This window comes from Girardinichthys multiradiatus, chromosome 5 (assembly GCF_021462225.1).
Source record: "Girardinichthys multiradiatus isolate DD_20200921_A chromosome 5, DD_fGirMul_XY1, whole genome shotgun sequence".
NCBI classification, from domain to species: Eukaryota; Metazoa; Chordata; class Actinopteri; order Cyprinodontiformes; family Goodeidae; genus Girardinichthys; species Girardinichthys multiradiatus.
Genome location: NC_061798.1, coordinates 38,081,187 through 38,100,845, shown reverse-complemented (window position 1 = coordinate 38,100,845; position 19,659 = coordinate 38,081,187). Strand labels below are relative to the sequence as shown.

The 19,659-nt window shown below is 43.0% G+C and overlaps 1 protein-coding gene across 7 annotated transcripts in view; it reads right to left on the bottom strand.

Moving 5' to 3' along the window:
* Window positions 1-1,535: 1,535 nt before the first annotated feature.
* The window catches only part of LOC124868046 (UDP-glucuronosyltransferase 2C1-like), a 53,244-nt gene continuing 35,120 nt past the window's right edge, over window positions 1,536-19,659 (bottom strand). Inside the window, exons 1-11 of one of the 7 annotated variants that reach the window (XM_047364832.1) lie at window positions 12,008-12,261; window positions 11,733-11,779; window positions 11,515-11,587; window positions 10,846-11,237; window positions 4,231-4,720; window positions 4,097-4,150; window positions 3,723-3,871; window positions 3,517-3,648; window positions 3,353-3,440; window positions 2,957-3,176; window positions 1,536-2,836 (exon numbers count right to left, since the gene is read on the bottom strand). In XM_047364832.1, the coding sequence (XP_047220788.1) occupies window positions 2,557-2,836; window positions 2,957-3,176; window positions 3,353-3,440; window positions 3,517-3,648; window positions 3,723-3,871; window positions 4,097-4,150; window positions 4,231-4,720; window positions 10,846-11,103 (1,671 nt within the window). In that variant the 5' untranslated portion in view covers window positions 11,104-11,237; window positions 11,515-11,587; window positions 11,733-11,779; window positions 12,008-12,261 and the 3' untranslated portion in view covers window positions 1,536-2,556. Of the gene's footprint in view, window positions 2,837-2,956; window positions 3,177-3,352; window positions 3,441-3,516; window positions 3,649-3,722; window positions 3,872-4,096; window positions 4,151-4,230; window positions 4,721-10,845; window positions 11,238-11,421; window positions 11,441-11,514; window positions 11,588-11,732; window positions 11,864-12,007; window positions 12,262-19,659 lie in introns of those variants that run through there. The other 6 variants (XM_047364827.1, XM_047364830.1, XM_047364833.1 and 3 more) reach the window with 6 other exon arrangements.

The following is a 19,659-nucleotide window of genomic DNA, read 5'->3' as shown; positions in this document are numbered from 1 at the left end:
TGAATGTAGTCATTATGTCCTCCAGCAGCCTAAACCTATAGCAGCATAACTACAGAGATAGCTCAAGATAACCTAAGCCACTCTAACTATAAGCTTTCTCAAAAAGTAAAATTTTATGCCTAACCTTAAAAGTAGACAGGGTGTCTGCCTCACGGACTAAAACTGGATACTGGTCCAAAGAGGAACCTGATAACTAAAGGATCTGCCTCCCATTCTACTTCTAGAGACTCTAGGAACCACCAGTAAACCTGCAGTCTGAGAACAAAGTGCCCTGTTAGGAACATATGAAACAATCAGATCTCTGATGTATGATGGAGCTAGATCACTAAGGGCTTTATATGTGAGGAGGAGAATTTTAAATTCTATTCTGGATTTAACAGGGAGCCATTGAAGGGAAGCTAAAATAGGAGAAATATGATCTCTCTTTTTAATTTCCATCAGAACTCTTGCTGGAGCATTTTGGATCAGCTGAAGCCTTTTAACTGCATTTTGTGGACACCCTGATAGTAAAGAATTACAATAGTTCAGCCTTGAAGTAACAAATGCATGGAATAGTATTTCAGCATCACTCCTGGACAGGATATTTCTAATTTTGGCAATATTCCGGAGGTGAAAGATGGTAATCCTAGAAACCTGTTTAATATGGGATTTAAATGACATGTCCTGGTCAAAAATAACACCAAGGTTTCTTTTACTTTACTACTGGAGGCCAATTTAATGCCGGCAACATTATTGATTGACTAAGCAGTTCCTTTTTCAAAGACTCCGGTCCAAAGATGACAACTTCTGTCTTGTCTAAATTTAGAAGCAGAAAATTTAAAGTTATCTATGCTTTTATGTCTTTAAGACATCCCTGTAGTCTATATAACTAGTTAGGCTCATCAGGATTTATGGATAAATGAAGCTGAGTATCATCAGCATAACAGTGAAAATTTATCCCATGTTGCCTGATTATTTTACCTATTGGAAGCATATTGGAAGTCATTACTGCTTAGAGCTAAGGAATTGATTGCTCAACAGAGCTATGACTGTGTAAGTTTAGCTACTATGCCAAAAAGAAACCTAGGATTATACTCTTCTATTAATGAGAAACAAACTGTTCTATATTGGCAAAATGTCTTTAGGCAACAATAGACGTTTTCCAGATTAAGTATGAGTCCTCTGTGTGAGTAGAGCACCTTTTTCTCTCCAATTTTCTAACATTGTGCTTTAAAGTACACAGCTCTGAATTAAACTAGAGAGGCAACCTCCTATGAATAATTACCTTTTTTTTCAAGGGGGCTATATTGTCTAATGCACTGCGCAATGAGGAAGGAACACTATGAAAGAGAGAATCAATTTGTGAAGGGGAAGAAACAAAATTACTCCCCTCCACTGTGTTTTTCTGTGATAATGAGGAAGTTAAAAATGCTACAGATTCTTTAAAGGTTGTTACAGCATTGTCTGAAAATGACCTACTATTATAAAATTTTATTTTAGGTGTGGAGTACTCAGTTAAATTAAACTTAAAGGTTATTAAAAATGGTCAGACAGGGGAGGATTATGAAGAAATATTTATTTACACTCAATTCCATATGTCAGCACACGGTCCAGAGAATGAAGACAAAGGTGGGTAGGTTTGCTAATGTGTTGAGCAAAGCCAAATGGGTCTAAGATAGCATTAAAGGCTATATTTAGGCTATCACTTTCAGTGTCAACATGAATGTTAAAATCCCCCACTATGACCTTGTCTGTATTTAACACTAAATCTAATAAGTCTGAGAACTGATCTAAAAATTGAGAGTAAGGGTCTGGTGGAGGTACAAAACAACAAACAGAAGTGGCTTTAGTGGTTTGCAATTTGGATGAGGAAAACTAAGGGTTAAATATTCAAAAGAATTGTTGCTAATAATTGGTCTGAGACTAATCAATAAATTGGACTGAATGATGGTTGCTACTCCTCCTCGCCCAGTATTTCGAGGTATGTGAACATTTAAATAATTAGTAGTTAAGTCATTTATAGTAACGTAATCTTCGGTTGTCAGAGTTTTGGAGAACTAATAACTTCAGCCAGATTCCTAGAAAGAAGAGCTGCTCCATCCAAAGTGGGATGGATGGATCTCTCCGAATCAGACCAGGTTTTCCTCAAAATGTTTAAATAATGCCAATTATAAATGTAGCCCACATCATTTTCAGGACACCACCTAGACAGCAACGGTTGAGTGAAGCATTCGGCTAAACATGTCCTCACTGGTCACATCAGGGACGGGGCCAGAGAATCCTTATATGATACAGACTTATTGTGACCATGGTTTGAATGTCACAATAATTTTGGGCCTTCAAAGAAAGACTATAGTGTAAAGGCAGAAAATTTACACTATAGTCTTTTTTACAATGGAATGATGATACGACAATGACTTTAAAAAGAAACAAGACTTGGTTTCAAAAGTTTGAATGTACTGGTATATTTTCCCTAATCCACACAAGGTAAACAATTTACATACATTATACTATTATAAAAGTACATTAAGAAATGTCCTTAATTAGGAAAACATTACAGTTCAGAAACTGAACTTGTCAATCACTTTTCTGTCTTTGTGCTTGCCCTCTGCAGCACCGCAGGAAGTAGCAGAGCCCTGCCCAGCAGAGGGAGAGGCCAGCTATCATAGAGAGCAGTAGAGCCGCTCCTGCGTCCAAGCTGTAGTACTGGAACCAGTACAGGTCATGTGACGCCATCCTCAGGTGTTTAGCTCCTCCATGCCGCATCACAAACTCCAACCAGAAAGTAGCAGTGCTTAGTGGTGCCACCGGCTGTTCACGCTGTAGCGAGGAGAGGTACTGCATGTTTGATTTGAAGCTGAAAATTATGGCAAAAAAAGAAGTAAACATTTTCACTGTGAAGGAGCTGCAACAAGACTGGAAGGTCAGAACATTTAATGTCAAAGTAAAATCCTGCTTCCTGAGACGTCAATCTCACCTGGGCTCATTGATGACAGCATGAAGCGCCTTCTCCAGGTCATCCACCGTCATGTGGTTGAAGTTTAGGACAACGGCAGCACCACGCCGGCTCAGACGCGCAAGATTATCTGGCTGATCACCAAACAGCGGGATACCAACCACCGGAACACCATGAAACAAAGCCTCATATAAACCATTTGTGCCACCGTGTGTCACGAAGGCTCGGGTCAGTGGGTGACCTAAAGGTAAGACACGGGGCTCTAATTGTTTAAGCTTTATAAACAGGAACAGCATCTGATACTGACTGATAGATAATCAGATGATAAGTCCACATCATTTTACTTTGAAAAGATCTTACAGAAAGAATAACAGAGAGCAGGCTTTTACTTTGCAAAGCTGAGACAGAAGTTCATACCCAACAAGTCATTCTGAGGGATCCAATCATAGAGCTTCGTATTTGGTGAAAGGGATCCCGGGGTTTTGCCACAATAACGCCAAATTACCTGAAAGACGTCACATGACAGCTGGTATCTGGTGAGAGGAAACAGTAACTGGAAGTGAGTGGGCGGAGCCTCTGACCTTCTGTGGTATTCGTCCTAAAGCACTGGCAATGACATCAGCTCTGTCTGCTGTCAGACTGGTTACCAGGGAGCCGAAGGTGACAACCACCACACCATCATCTCCTGAGCTCTGCAGGAATGCTTCCATGTCCTGCAGGATGGGAAATAAGCTTTATAACATTAAATCACTTTGATCTGTGAACAAAACAGAAAGTTGAACCATGCCTCTGGCAACTGATTGGCTGGTCTGCAGTGAAGACCGCCAACATAGAAAAAGTTTGGCGGTATTGGCCGCGGTGTCTCAATGTCCCAGAAGGTCCTGATCAGCCAGACATCAGCCCTCCCCAGGGAGCTACAGAAGCTGCTAGCACTTCCTGTTCACACAGGAAACACTACTGTCAGATGTTTCTTTTCTGGAGGGAAAGTCCTTCACAATGACAGAAAATTAAATGGCACAAAAACGGTGTTTTGACTGTTTCCACATAAACACAGTTATATGCTGAAGATCCGCTTAAGAAACTTGGAATCTAAACATTTTTTAGTGTTTTTCTGATGGCAGCTCTAACATTTGATTTAAAGATTTTAGTAACTGACTTAACTCAGCTTGTAGATTACCTGGCTCAAGCCCTCCACCCTCATCCTACAGCCAAATCCTGCAGTAGATTTATGCTCTTTGTTTGGAGGTTTTGATGATGGATGATAAGTTTGAATGACACATATGATCAGGACTGACCTTTGATCTCGGTGTAGAGTGAGTCAAGCGTCCTTCTCCAGTACAGTTGGCTCAGCACTGATGTCCCCATGTACGTTAACATGTTGATTAGCCGCTCCCCAAATGTCATGTGGTCGGTGTACGGCAGCGGAGATGCGGGGACGAAGGACGCAGGCATTGATGCCTGACCACAGTGACGCTCCAAGGTGCTGCCCACTGAGAACCGCAGTGAAAGGACTAGGGGCACACCAAGCATGTCAGCCACAAGGTCTCCACACACCACCATGGGGTCCAGTAGGACCACATCGAAGGCGGTGTCCCGCAGTGTCACCATAAGCTCCTGGTTTTTTAGCATGGCGTCACATTGCTGCATCCCCATTTGAGAAAGCTTTCCTAAAATTGTCAGAGGCACCAGAAACCGACGCAACAGGGAGGAGTTATGGGCATGGTACATGGAGAACTGAATATAATCTTGCATTATGTCATTCATGTCCGATCTGCTGAATGGAACCTGAGGCAAGAAACATAAGGAGCTGATCAGTGTATTTATAAATTTTTGATCAGTACTCAAATACTAACAAGGTAAAACTTTAATTAACTTTCAGTGAGTTCAAGAGTCAAGAGTGGAAGCATTCACTGGTATTCCAGTTAATAATGATGTTACTGCAGCACTGGTGGTGTAGGGGTTAAGCACGTGACCACATATAGAGGCTATAGTCCTCGATGCAGCTGTCCCGGGGTCGAGTTCCGGACCCGGTGACCTTTGGCGAATGTCTCACCCTCTCTGTTTGCCCCTATTTCCTGTCTGCCTACTGTCGAAATATTAAAAATAAAGGCCTTTAGTGCCAAAAAAATATCTTAAAAAAATAATGATGTTTCACACTGGCTGAGACTGTTGTGTCCTAGCCATGGGGTGAAAGATGGACTGAACCGTTCACAAACAAAGAGACTGGTAAAAACTATCCCTACATGCACCACTGTCTCTACATGCTAAGCCAGGAGGAGTGAATGCTGCAAGTCACTGACTCGATGCAATCTGCTGGGTTTCCTTAGATAGAAATACTTTTTAACCAATTTGAATAATAAACTGAACCTACTGCACTGCTTGAAAACTAGGATCAATTAGAATGGATGTACTTGACTTGAAATCTGTATGATTGTATTGAACTAACTTTTTGCCTTGAGACGACACGTTGTGAATTGGTGCTATATAAATAAACTGAATTGAATTTGATCTCATTTTCAAATTCCTCCAAATAAACCCTGGTTCTCAAACATAAATATCCACAATGAACTGTGATGTTATTGCATCATTTTACTGGTTATTGTTTTAAACCATTTTATTTGTCCCCATTTTTCTTCATTTGTGTACAGTTCATTGATTTCCTTTGTTCTTTCATGTTTGCTTGGTAGTTTTAGTTAATGTTAACTAGCTTATTTAGAGAGTTGACTGAAATAAACTTGGAGTTTGTTTCTGTTAATAATCTATGTTAAAAATTTTTTTATTAAGATCAATTTGGTAAAGAAAAAAAGAGAATACAATCCAAAACATTTATGATTTTAGAGTTTACACCCATTTTCTTCTGTGTCTCTATCTGGATTTTGTTTGTTGAAGAGATAAAGCAAATAAAGTGCTAGAGAGATGAACAATAAGTTTAGGATTATGTAAAACTATGGATCAACAAAAAGGCAAAATATATCACAGAATCTTGTTATTAAAGTACAAACCATAAGTCAAAGGCTATCCTTTCTATGTGTATTATTCTTGTTCACTTTCTATTCTATATTATTGCTAGCATATATTGTTTGTCATATTTTATCATTTACTCGTACTCGTACTCGTCTTTTTCCGCTTTAACCCTGACTGGGTCGTCGCAGGGGCAGCAGACTCAGCAGACACACCCAGACGTCCCTCTCCCCGGACACCTCTTCCAGCTCCTCCGGGGGGAGCCCAAGGCGTTCCCAGGCCAGCCGAGAGACATAGTCCCTCCAGCGTGTCCTGGGCCGTCCCCTGGGCCTCCTCCCAGTGGGACGTGCGTGGAACACCTCCCGAGGAAGGCGTCCAGGAGGCATCCGGTATAGATGCCCTAGCCACCTCAACTGGCTCCTCTCGATGTGGAGGAGCAGCGGCTCTACTCCGAGACCCTCCCGGATGGCGGAGCTCCTCACCCTATCTCTAAGGGAGTGCCCGGCCACCCTACGGAGGAAGCTCATTTCAGCCGCTTGTATCCGGGATCTCGTTCTTTCGGTCATGACCCAAAGTTCATGGCCATAGGTGAGGGTAGGAACGTAGACCGACCAGTAAATCGAGAGCTTCGCTTTTCGGCTGAGCTCTCTCTTCACCACAACGGACCGGCACAGCGCCACCATTACTGTGGCAGCCGCATCAATCCGTCTGTCGATCTCCCGCTCCATTCTTCCCTCACTTGTGAACAAGACCCTGAGATACTTAATCTCCTCCACTTGAGGCAGGAACTCCCCTCCAACCTGAGGAGGACAAGCCACCCTTTTCCGGTCGGGAACCATGGCCTCGGACTTGGAGGAGCTGATCTTCATCCCAGCCGCTTCACACTCGGCTGTGAACCGCCCCAGTGCATGCTGTAGGTCTTGGCTAGAGGGGGCCAGCAGGACCACGCCACTGCAAAAAGAAGAGACGAAATCCTCTGGTCCCCAAACCAGACCCCCTCCGGCCCTTGGCTGCGCCTAGAAATCCTGTCCATAAAAGTTATGAACAGGACCGGTGACAAAGGGCAGCCCTGCCGGAGTCCAACATGCACCGGGAACAGGTCCGAATTAGTGCCGGCAATGCGAACCAAACTCCTGTTCTGATTCTACAGAGACCGGATGGCCCCTAGTAAAGGGCCCCCGATTCCATATTCCTGGAGCACCCCCCACAGGGCATGACGAGGGATACAGTCGAATGCTGTCTCCAGGTCCACACAACACACGTGGACCAGTTGGGCAAACTCCCATGAACCCCTCGAGTGCCCTGTAGAGGGTATAGAGCTGGTCCAGTGTTCCACGGCCGGGACGAAAACCACACTGCTCCTCCTGAAGCCGGGGTTCGACTATCGGCCGGACTCTCCTCTCCAATACCCTGGCGTAGGCCTTACTAGGGAGGCGGAGGAGTGTGATCCCCCTGTAGTTGGAACACACCCTCCGGTCACCCTTCTTATGTAGGGGGACCACCACCCCAGTCTGCCAATCCAAAGGCACTGTCCCCGTCCGCCACGCAATGTTGAAGAGGCGTGTCAAACATGACAGCCCCACAACATCCAAAGACTTGAGGTACTCAGGGCGCATCTCATCCAACCCCGAAGCCCTGCCACCGCGGAGCTTTTTAACCACCTCGGTGACTTCAGCCTGGGTGATGAAAGAGTCTAACCCTGAGTCCCCAGCCTCTGTTTCCACCAGGGAATGTGTGATGGCAGGATTGAGGAGATCCTCGAAGTACTCCTTCCACCACCCGATAATGTCCCCAGCCAAGGTCAGCAGCTCCCCACCCCCACTGTAAAAAATGTTGGCGAAGCACTACTTCCCCCTCCTGAGGCACCGGATGGTTTGCCAGAATCGATTCAGGGCCAACCAGTAGTCCTTCTCCACGGCCTCACCGAACTCCTCCCAGGTCCAAGTTTTTGCCTCTGCCACCGCCCGGGCCACGGCACGCTTGGTACCCGTCAGCCGCCTCAGGAGTCCCACAAGCCAACCACAGCCGATAAGACTCCTTCTTCAGCTTGACAGCATCCCTTACTGCCGGTGTCCACCACCGGGTTTGGGGATTGCCGCCGTGACAGACACTGCAGACCTTACGGCCGCAGCTACGGGCGGCAGCATCGACAATAGATGCGGAGAACATGGTCTACTCGGACTCTATGTCTCCAACATCCTTCGGAATCTGGTCAAAGCTCTCCCGGAGGTGAGAGTTGAATACATCCCTGGCCAAGGGGTCTGCCAAACGTTCCCAGCAGACCCACACTATGTGCTTGGGCCTGCCAAGTCTGTCCGGCTTTCTCCTCCCACAGCGGATCCAACTCACCACCAGGTGGTGATCAGTGGACTGCTCAGCCCCTCTCTTCACCCGAGTGTCCAAAACATGCGGCCGACGGTCTGATGATACGACAACAAAGTCGATCATTGACCTCCTGGCTAGGGTATCCTGGTGCCAAGGGCACTGATGGACACCCTTATGTTTGAACATGGTGTTCATTATGGACAACCCGTGACTAGCACAGAAGTCCAATAACAAAGCACCACTCGGATTCAGATTGGGGAGGCCATTCTTCCCAATCACGCCTCTCCAGGTGTCACTGTTGTTTCCCACATGGGCGTTGAAGTCCCCCAGCAGAATAAGGGAGTCCCCACGAGGGGCATTATCTAGCATCCCCGACAGGGATGCCAAGAAGGCCGGGTACTCCGCACTACTGCTCGACCCGTAGGCCCAAACGACAGTCAGTGACCTATCCCCAACCCGAAGGCGCAGGGATGCGACCCTCTCATCCACTGGGGAAAACCCCAACACGAGACGGCTGAGCTGGGGGGCAACAAGCAAACCCACCCCAGCCTGCCGCCTCTCCCAGTGAGCCACTCCAGAGTAGAAGAGAGCCCTGCCCCTCTCGAGGAGATGAGTTCCAGAGCCCACGCTGTGCGTGGAGGCGAGCCCAACTATTTCTAGTTGATATCTCTCTACCTCCTGCACAAGCTCAGGCTCCTTCCCCCCCCAGCGAGGTGATATTCCACGTCCCTAGAGCCAACCTAAGCATCCGGGGATCGGGCGGCTGAGGTCTCCGCCGTCGTCTGCCGCCCAATCCTACCGGTATCTGTACCGGTCCCTCACGGTTCCCCCTGCAGGTAGTGGGCCCACTGGGGGATGGCCTCACGTTTCTTGTTCGGGCTTGGCCTGGCCGGGTCCCGCGAGGAGCAACCCGGCCACCAGGCGCTCTCCGGCAAGTCACGACCCCAGGCCTGGCTCCAGGGTGGGACCCCGGCTCCGCCGTACCGGGTGACGTCACGTGCCTCGATCTACTAGTCCTCATGAAGTTTCTTGAACCGCTCTTTGTCTGACCCGTCACCTAGAGCCTGTTTGCCATGGGAGACCCTACCAGGGGCATTTAAGCCCCAGACAACATAGCCTCTAGGATCATTCGAGCACTACAACCCCTCCACCACATTAAGGTGGCGGTTCAAGTTATCTAATGTTTAAAAAAATTTTTAGCTTTCAATTAACTGTGTTTTTCCATTTTGTAAAAATCCATCCAATTTGAGCTGATCTTGGATAGTTGGTTCCTTATGTACCATCCACTTTTTTGTAATTGCTTTTTCCCCACTGCCATATGTATATTCCAAAAGGTATCCATCTATTGATTGCATTGTTTGAGTCTTATAGCCCAGAAATATGGTTTTGAAGTATGGTAGAATGCAGATTTGGAAGATATGTTTAATGGCATTGTTAATATCATTAAAAGTTTTTGGATAAGAATACATGATAATGATAATGACCTGCACTCTGGCATCCACAGTTTCTCCAACATTGGCTGTTTCCTTGTGAGACATGAGTACTTTGACGTGGAGTAACAAAGTAACGCGGTACATTTTCTAACAGAATTCTTTGCAGGTATGAGATTTTCTGCACCTCCAAAGTGATATATTTGTTCCAATTCTTCATCAAATATTACAAATCCTGCCTCATTTCCCCATTTATCTTTTATCTTTGATGTCTTCCTGTCAGGCTTCCGTGCCCACCACAGTACAGAGAATACCCTTGTCAAGGTGTTCAATGACACCGTATAAATGCAGACTGTGGAAGAACCACAGTGCTGGTATTATTGGACCTGAGTGCAGTATTCGACACTGTTGATCACTCCATTTTATTAGAGCGCCTGTAAAACTGGGTCGGCCTTTTTGGAACAGCACTCGATTGGTTTAAATCCTACTGTAAGGACAGGTACTTTTTTGGGTCAATGGGTATCTTTACATCAGAAACCACAAAATTCACATGTGGCGTTCCCCAATGGTCCATCTTAGGGCCCCTCCTATTCAGTATCTCTATGCTCCTCCTAACTATAATTATAAACAACATAAGTTACCATAACTATGCAGATGAGACAGAGCTTTACATTACAATATCACCAGGTTAATATGAACCCATTCAAGCTCTTGGTAAATGCTCAGAAGAAATCAATGCATGGATGTGCCAAAAAAATTTTAAAACTGAAAACAAAACAGAAGTAATAGTTTTTGGACCAAAGGAAGAGCGTTTAAAAGTTAGCACACAGCTTCAGTTCATACAGCTAGAAACAAACAATAAGGCTCGAAACCTGGGTGAAGTGATGGACTCAAACCTGAACCCTGAGAGGCAAATAAAGACAGTAACAAAGTCGGCTTTCTATCACCAAAGAACATCTCCAGGATTAAAGGACAATACTTGACAGACTGAACATTGTTTGGCTTTTGTGGAGTGCCTTGAGACAACGTGTGTTGTGAATCGGCACTATATAAATAAACTGAATTGAATTGAATTAAATATTAAATAACAACAAACCAAATATATCATTGCACAGATACTGACTGATGTTGATCACACTAGATAATATTGATTGACAGTCATTGATCTGTGGGCAAGTGGTTGGGTCTTGTTACCTTAAACACCAGGAAGTTAAACATGGCAGCATCTCGGCTGCTGTTGTAGTTGACTGTTGACGATGCGTCCGGCACCAGGATGGTAACCTTGTGGTTTCTCCTTACAAGCTCCTCTATGATGGTCCGCATGTTCAGCCAGTGGCTGTGCTCACCTGGGAAGGCCAGGATGTGTCCACCATTAGCCAGAGGGAAGAATGTCCCAACCAGCAGGAAAGAAGGAAGCAGAAGAAGAGGAGCAGGTAGAGGGAGCTTCATCATGGATCACACAATGAGGAAATGGAGGACCCAGTGTTTGTCACCAGCTGAAGATCATCCAGAGTCCACACTGATCAAAGGTCACTTAGAGCTGTTCTCCGATTGGACAGCAGCTCAGAACATCATCAGCTCTACAGCTGTAAACACAGATGAAGAGCAATCAGGTGGAAAACAAGGAAACCTGTGTTCCTCGTTGGACTGGAACACAAGACTAATAAGGTTTATTTTGTTACACAAGCTAATTTCAGATAAGGATGATCCAATGATCAAATAGTCCAATCAGAACCACCACCAACAACAAAAAAAGCAAACAAACAGCACCAGTTTCCAAAGTGTTGGACAACCACAGGCAAAAAGATAAAAGCAGGGTCTAATGGTGGAGAACATGGCAGATCTGGAGCAAAAGACACACACGGCAACTGAAATCTGAGCAGGTGAGGGTGCGGTTGTAGATTAAAGGTGAGGTACATTTCTCTGAGAGGAAAATCTACAAATCAAGCAGAATTCAGGTCAATGAAAGTAAATAAACACAAAGAAAAACTGCACAAAAATAAAGAAAACACATTAAACCTTGAAAATTCACCAAAGCTTGTTTTAAAGCAGAGTGTAAAAGAAAACCAATCCATAATTACTTCTTATGCCATCTGCAGTTCTGAATCTGTGATGAAAACCAGCTTCTCTATGGAGGTAAAGTTGTCTTTTTATTCTTGAAATCAATTCAAAAATACTTTATAATCCCCAAGTGAAATTACATATTGTTCTAGTTATGTTACTGATTTAAAACAAACATTTATTGGAATATGTATGTAACTGGTGCTGATACATTATTTGAAACGTACCCACATAAAGTATCATAGCATTTGTGTGAGGAACAAGAAAAAAAAAATGACAGAACCGGAACACTAACCTGCGCCCAATGTGGAAACAAACCCCATGTAAAACAATAACTCCGCTCCCACACACATTTTTAAAAATGCCAACAAAGTGGGCAGTGCCAAGCGGAGGGATTTAAACGGGGATGTGGTCAGGAAGACGAGGGAAAGGGGCAGCTAGTTTAATTTGACATATTGAAACATGAGAGTCAGCAGAGCGACGCTGGTAGGTTCGCCACAGATAGCTCTTTTGAGGATTTTTCACCCCTCTCGTCTTTATGGAGCCCAGCGGGTCTGAACCTTATCAGTTCGAGCCGCTGGTTGAGGACGCTGCCCGGAGCAGGTCCTGCTGCGGCAGTGGAGAAACGCTATGGGGGCGTGTTTGAGTGAAACCGCCCCCACGCGGGGCTGTGACGTAAGCACGTACTAAACTGTACCTTGTGAACCAATTGGAAAATTCAACTGCAGTTACCACTGTTCAACCCAAATAGGACAACACTAAGACGGTTTTAGGACACATTTTGCAGAATTAAACAAATGTACATGAAATTTAAAAGACAGCCCCCTCAAGACCCAATTTATACAGTTTATCTGCAAAAAAGCAGATTTAGGGTTTAATTCCTCTTTAAGAGAAAGCTTCTCTCCATTTTGCAATGTTTTCCCACAGAGAGGATTAATGCAGACTTCAAAAATGCATTAAAATCCTGATAATGTTCGACAAGCCTGGGTGCTTTATTTAAATGCGTTTTTTTCATGCTGCTTCTTTAAAATAATTGCAGGAAAAAATATTTAAACCTTATTGTGACAGTTGTAAAGTTCAAGGTCAAGTGGAATGAACAAGAATACATGATCTGATACCAAATTGAAGAGGATTACTTGGCATCATGTGTTGAAGCAGCGTGGCCAGTTTTATTAGGATTGTGGGAGATACACAGATTTTTTTTAAACACACACTTTTGAAAAATTAGAGTGAGGGACTTTGAGATAGGTCAAAATGAGAGTAATTGAAACGTTTAGCATTATCTAAGGAATATGTCCTGCAAAGCTGAGCTCATTATAAACTCAGACCTAAGGCTGATTTTCAGAATTTGTTAATGTGTCCTGCCCACTATGATCTTACCATATTTAATATATCATCTGAGGCAGTGTTTTTAAACCCTGGTTCTGAAGGCACATTGCCCTGCATATTTTAGATGTTTCCCTGCTTCAGCACACCTGATTTCAGTTGATGGCTGATTACCAGGCTTTTACTGCAGTTATCTGAATCAGGCGTGTTAAAGCAGGGAAACCTCCAAAACATGTATGGCAGTGTGCCTTGAGAACCAAGGTTGAAAAATAATCATCTAAGGGATATACCCCAAAGTTATGTGGAAGATTTGGTGAGAATCTGATGAACCGTTTTTGCATTCTAAACTTCTCAATTTCACAGTGCCCCCTAGTGATGGAGGATTGCTAATTTCGGTAAACATGCACATGATCATATTTGTAATTTGGGTTATGAAGAACATTTTGACATTTTTTATGGTTTAAGTTTGATTTGAGGGCCATTTTCGTTTACTTAATACTAATCAATGTTATCCACTCAAATAATTTTCTATGTGTGTTTGGGATCACTGTTCTACTGGAACACCCAACTGCTTCTAAGTTTCAGCAGTTTGGTCGAAATCATCACCCTGAGATGAAAGCAGAATAGCTAAGGAACCACGAAGGTTCCAGCCTACATACAATGAAAGCTATGTTGGGGACACCAAAAAGAAGCCACAAAGTCAAGGTGAGGCTTGAGGAACTAAGAAAACTTTACCAAACTGTACAAACTTTCACCTATGGTGGTGGCAGTATCATGCCGAGGGTATGTTCAGCTGCAGCTGGTGTTGTCACATTGCTCAAGGTGTATAATATAATGAAACAAAAGAACTACCCCCAAACTCTTCAAATTCAGCTACATTTAATTGTAGCTAATTCTTGGGCAAAGCTGGTTGCCTTAACAGGACTGTAAACACACATTACAACTGGTTTTGGAATGGATAAACAGACCCAATAGAATTGGGCTTCTGGAATTTAAACCGTTTTGGAAATTTATAAACTATGATTAAATGCTAGATTTGTGCCAGGAAACCAAACAGTTTAAACAATATATTTTTGGGGTGTGTGTTTATTTCTGAGCGTGTTAATTTTGACCCTTTGTGATTACAGGAAATCAGTACTAAGTTTAATATTTTGTACTTAAGTCTTTAAATTCATTGAAAATAAATGCATGATTATTCCATAAACAGTTCTACTCCATGATTTGAAACCCAAAACAATTCAACATTCATGTCAACGAGTGTTTGTAATTCATTCATCAGCGCTGTATCTTATGAGGAAATAGCTTACTAGAGAAAAGGTTTTCCTCTATAACTGCTTTTTGTGTTTCTATAATAGGAAATAGGGTTTTTTAGCAAATGTAAATGTTGGGAGTGCTTTACAAAGTCCATCTAGTTTAGGGTAAATTGCAAGACCTACATCAAAATTTTATTTCAGCATTTTTCTATCCATCAGCCTTTCCAGGGACTTTGACATTCTGACATTTCTCACCATCTCACACCCTGCATAAGCTGCCATGGAGGCGTTCAACCTCTCCCTAGAATATAATTATCAGCACTCTTCCTTGGTAGGTACTGCTACATATCAAATTTGGAACATAATGTATGTTATTAGGGGCAGCATTGTGCCAGAGTGCAGCAATATACTGAAAACGAATAATAAAAGTTGGGAAATATTACAAAAAAACAGAAAGCTGGAAGTACAATGACATTTTATTCATGTCGTTTCTACAGTAGTCTATATAAATTGTACAGATTTGCATAAGCATTATTGGTTTTAATTAAGATTAATGGGGTCACAGTGACACAGAGTCTTGACAGGAAGTCTAAAATATGTTGAGATGAACTGATGTTCAGGATGTTTGATTGGTTCACCGAAGATTTAAGCTGCAGGCACTGACAGAAAACAGTGCGGAGGAACCTCATATACTGTGTTTTTGACAGTGAAGGGAAACCGACTGTAGAAGCAGTGATGATCCTGGCAGGAAACTGCTCATGAGAATGTGCTTCTGGTTGAAGAGTCAACAAGGGGAGAGCCATAGGGAAGACAGAAACAAGGTGGTCATCCTGGGAGACATAAGTGTTCAGTAGCATTGCACCAGGAGCATGTGATTGTCTAAAATTAACCACCTGATGGACCAGAAAAGGTTGGATCACATCAGTTTTAGCTGTAAAGTGCTAAATATAGATTCACTCAGTGTAATAGGTTAATTGGGTCAGTTCTTTTTTTGAAACTCTCCTCTGAGTACAGTACATCCAATGCCAGTTTGTACTGTCAGAATCAGAGAAGGGACAGAGAGGAGCAGTAAATCCAGAGGGGCTGAGACAGGAAAGCTAGAAGGAAAAGCTGAAGAAGGTCAAAGGGGATGACAAGGTAAGATCGTTGCAATTAGTCTTAATATCAATGTTGAAATAAGAATGTAAGTCTGAACTCATCCTGTATGATCCATCGTTGCAGAAGGACACCTTCAAATATTCTTTAAAAGATATTTTTATGTATTTGTGATACATGGTCCTAATATGACAACCATCGCCACTTGGATTTTTCTGCTTGTTCTCTATTCAGCATTCTGAATATTCCTCAAGAACTAGATATTTAAATTACCTGAGGATAAAAGTTATCCTCAAACAATAAAGTTTTGAAGTAAGGTAAACTGAGCTATTATGTTGAGTTCTCTTGGTCATAAAATAATATCCTAAGCTTTGAACACATCACTGAACACGGCTCAGTCCATTGTCTGGAAATAGAAAGACTATGGCACAGCTGCACAAGTCAAAATAATTTCCACTTGCATTTTAACATAAGTCGTAATGGAGACAGAGCAAAGATATGGATGAAGATGCTTTGATCAGATCAGACCAACATTAAATCCTTGGCCTACTTGCAAAATGCTATGACTGCACATTCCCTTGAAAACACCATTCCCAATGTGAAAATTGGTGCTGGCAGCATCATGCTTTGGTAAGTTACTTTGTAACCACTTCTTCAGTAAGCAAAACTAGTCAGAGTTGTGGGAAAGTAGGTGAAGACAAATACCGTGCAATCCAGGAGGAAAATTGGTTCTCCTTCCAGCAGACCATCAACATACAGCCATAGCTACAGTGAAATGGTTTAGTCAAAGTGCAGACCTTTATCCAACTGCAATTGTGTGGCAAGACTTTGCAGTTAGATGTCATCCAGTCTGACTGAGCTTAGGACAGTTAACGAAGAAGAATGTGCAGAAATCTCAGGTCTTACATATGCAAAGCTGGTAGAGACATACTCCCCGCAGACCTGCAGCTATGATTGCAGAAAAGTACTGACTCCCAGAAGCTGAATGTTAATGCAAACCAGACCTTTCCCAATTTTATTTCTAAAAAGCTTTAAAAACCATGTAACATTTTCTGTCCACCACATAATCATAACACACTCTGTTGTTCTATTACATAAAATCCCGATTAAATACATATCAGCTTGTGATTATAATGTGACAAGACTTGAAAATGTTAAAGGAATATGAATACTTGTGATTAACTGCATGTTCACAATAAAGATGTCAAGAGTTGGTTCTTACAACAGGACACATCAAAAAAGATAGTATTCCAATTTCTTGTTGTTTTTTGTTGCTTTTTCTTACCTTTTAGAACATCAAATTAAAGCACTTTGGTCCCTAAATCTGTAACACTTTTGAAAATTCAACTCAATTCAATTTTATTTATATAGCACCAATTAACAACACATGTTGTCCCAAGGCACTTCACGAAGGGTTTGCAATGGTGTGGGATTGTTGGGGAGGTTAGAATAAACTACTGAGTTAGATTTTGGCGATTTTAGAATGGGCTATGTGTAGGGGTACTAAGTAAAATAATAAACTGATAAAGTTTGTTGTTATACTAAAAACAACAAAGATTGGTGGTACCTCTCTCAGATTATAACCATTGGAAAAGAGAAGGGGTCGCACAGGTAGCAGAAATGGAAGGTGTGTGAAATCTACTTAAACATATATACAGGGGTTAAACAATGAAACTGAAACACCTGTCATTTTAGTGTGGGAGGTTTCATGGCTAAATTGGACCAGCCTGGTAGCCAGTCTTCATTGATTGCACATTGCACCAGTAAGAGCAGAGTATGAAGGTTCAATTAGCAGGGTAAGAGCACAGTTTTGCTCAAAATATTGAAATGCACACAACATTATGGGTGACATACCAGAGTTCAAAAGAGGACAAATTGTTGGTGCACGTCTTGCTGGCGCATCTGTGACCAAGACAACAAGTCTTTGTGATATATCAAGAGCCACGGTATCCAGGGTAATGTCAGCATACCACCAAGAAGGATGAACCACATCCAACAGGATTAACTGTGGACCCAAGAGGAAGCTGTCTGAAAGGGATGTTCAGGTGCTAACCCGGATTGTATCCAAAAAACATAAAATCACGGCTGCCCAAATCACAGCAGAATTAAATGTGCACCTCAACTCTCCTGTTTCCACCAGAACTGTCCGTCAGGAGCTCCACAGGGTCAATATACACGGCCGGGCTGCTATAGCCAAACCTTTGGTCACTCATGCCAATGCCAAACGTCAGTTTCAATGGTGCAAGGAGCGCACATCTTGGGCTGTGGACAATGTGAAACATGTATTGTTCTCTGATGAGTCCACCTTTACTGTTTTCCCCACATCCGAGAGAGTTACGGTGTGGAGAAGCCCCAAAGAAGCGTACCACCCAGACTGTTGCATGCCCAGAGTGAAGCATGGGGGTGGATCAGTAATGGTTTGGGCTGCCATATCATGGCATTCCCTTGGCCCAATACTTGTGCTAGATGGGTGCGTCACTGCCAAGAACTACCGAACCATTTTTGAGGACCATGCGCATCCAATGGTTAAAACATTGTATCCTGAAGGCGGTGCCGTGTATCAGGATGACAATGCACCAATACACACAGCAAGACTGATGAAAGATTGGTTTGATGAACATTAAAGTGAAGTTGAACATCTCCCATGGCCTGCACAGTCACCAGATCTAAATATTATTGAGCCACTTTGGGGTGTTTTGGAGGAGCGAGTCAGGAAACGTTTTCCTCCACCAGTATCACGTAGTGACCTGGCCACTATCCTGCAAGAAGAATGGCTTACAATCCCTCTGACCACTGTGCAGGACTTGTATATGTCATTCCCAAGACGAATTGATGCTGTATTGGCTGCAAAAGGAGGCCCTACACCATACTAATAAATTATTGTGGTCTAAAACCAGGTGTTTCAGTTTCATTGTCCAACCCCTGTGTGTGTATATATATATATATATATATATATATATAGTGGATCACCCTGCGATGGACTGGCGATCTGTCCAGGGTGTACCCTGCCTCTCGCCCATAGACTGCTGGAGATAGGCACCAGCTCCCCCGTGACCCACTATGGAATAAGCGGTAGAAAATGACTGACTGACTGACTATATATATATATATATATATATATTGGGTTCGATTTCTGCATGCAGTTTGCATGTTCTCCCTGTGCATGCGTGGGTTCTCACCGGGTACTCCGGCTTCCTCCCACAGTCCAAAGACATGTTTGTTAGGTTAATTGGTAACTCTAAATTGCCCTTAGGTGTATGAATGAGTATGTGCATGGTTGTTTGTGTGTTGCCCCTGTGATGGACTGGCGACCTGTCCAGGGTGTACCCTGCCTCTCGCTCATAGACTGCTGGAGATAGGCACCAGCTCCCCCGCGACCCATTATGGAATAAGCGGTAGAAAATGACTGACTGACTGACTATATATATATATATATATATATGCACATGCATGCAAAAGTAATTAGAGAATAAACCAGGCTGACAATAGTATTGTCTTTCAGGACATACCAATTATACAACAATCAGCGCTGGATCATTGTGGCAGTGGGGATTAGAAAGCGACCCCACACAGCAATGAACCGGGACAAATGGGCCTTCCAGCTTTCCTAGACCTGGAGCGACATCCTCCAGCAATGAGCCAGCAGCAGGGGGCCCTGTCGGCCTGTCATTTTAACAACAGGCAGACACCGCCTCAGGGAACAACAGCTGATTTTGAAACGCCACGTACCATCTAGTGGTATATGAAGCTCTGATTAAGAGATGTCACTAGATGGTACATGAAGTCTCCATAGAAACATGTCAGGTATGTCCTTAGAGACAAAACTAATTGTGCCCAATAACAAATGAACATAAAGACTATATTGCATACAGACATAATGAACTTTACTGGAATAGTACAATCAGTTGTATCAAAAGATTAATCACAGGGCTGTTGGAGTGAAGCAAAATAATTGTTTTGTTGTTGAAGTTTGATTAATGAATGTCTTCAGTGATTATCTGTTCATGACAATTTATTTATTCAGTCTCCACAAAGTTCATCTGCTCTTTGGGTAACTTTGAAAGTCATGTTAAAAATTACATGTTCTTTATGAAGTGATGTATATACTTCAAGGTTTCTACAAAGTTAACCATTAATGACCATTAATAACTTTCAATTATAAATATACTTCTTGATGATAGGGCACAACTGTGTTTTGAAACCTCTCTTCTTTTTGACAATGTTAGTAGGTATGTTTGTATTATTCTTAAGCATTTGTCTCTGCGGAATGTAT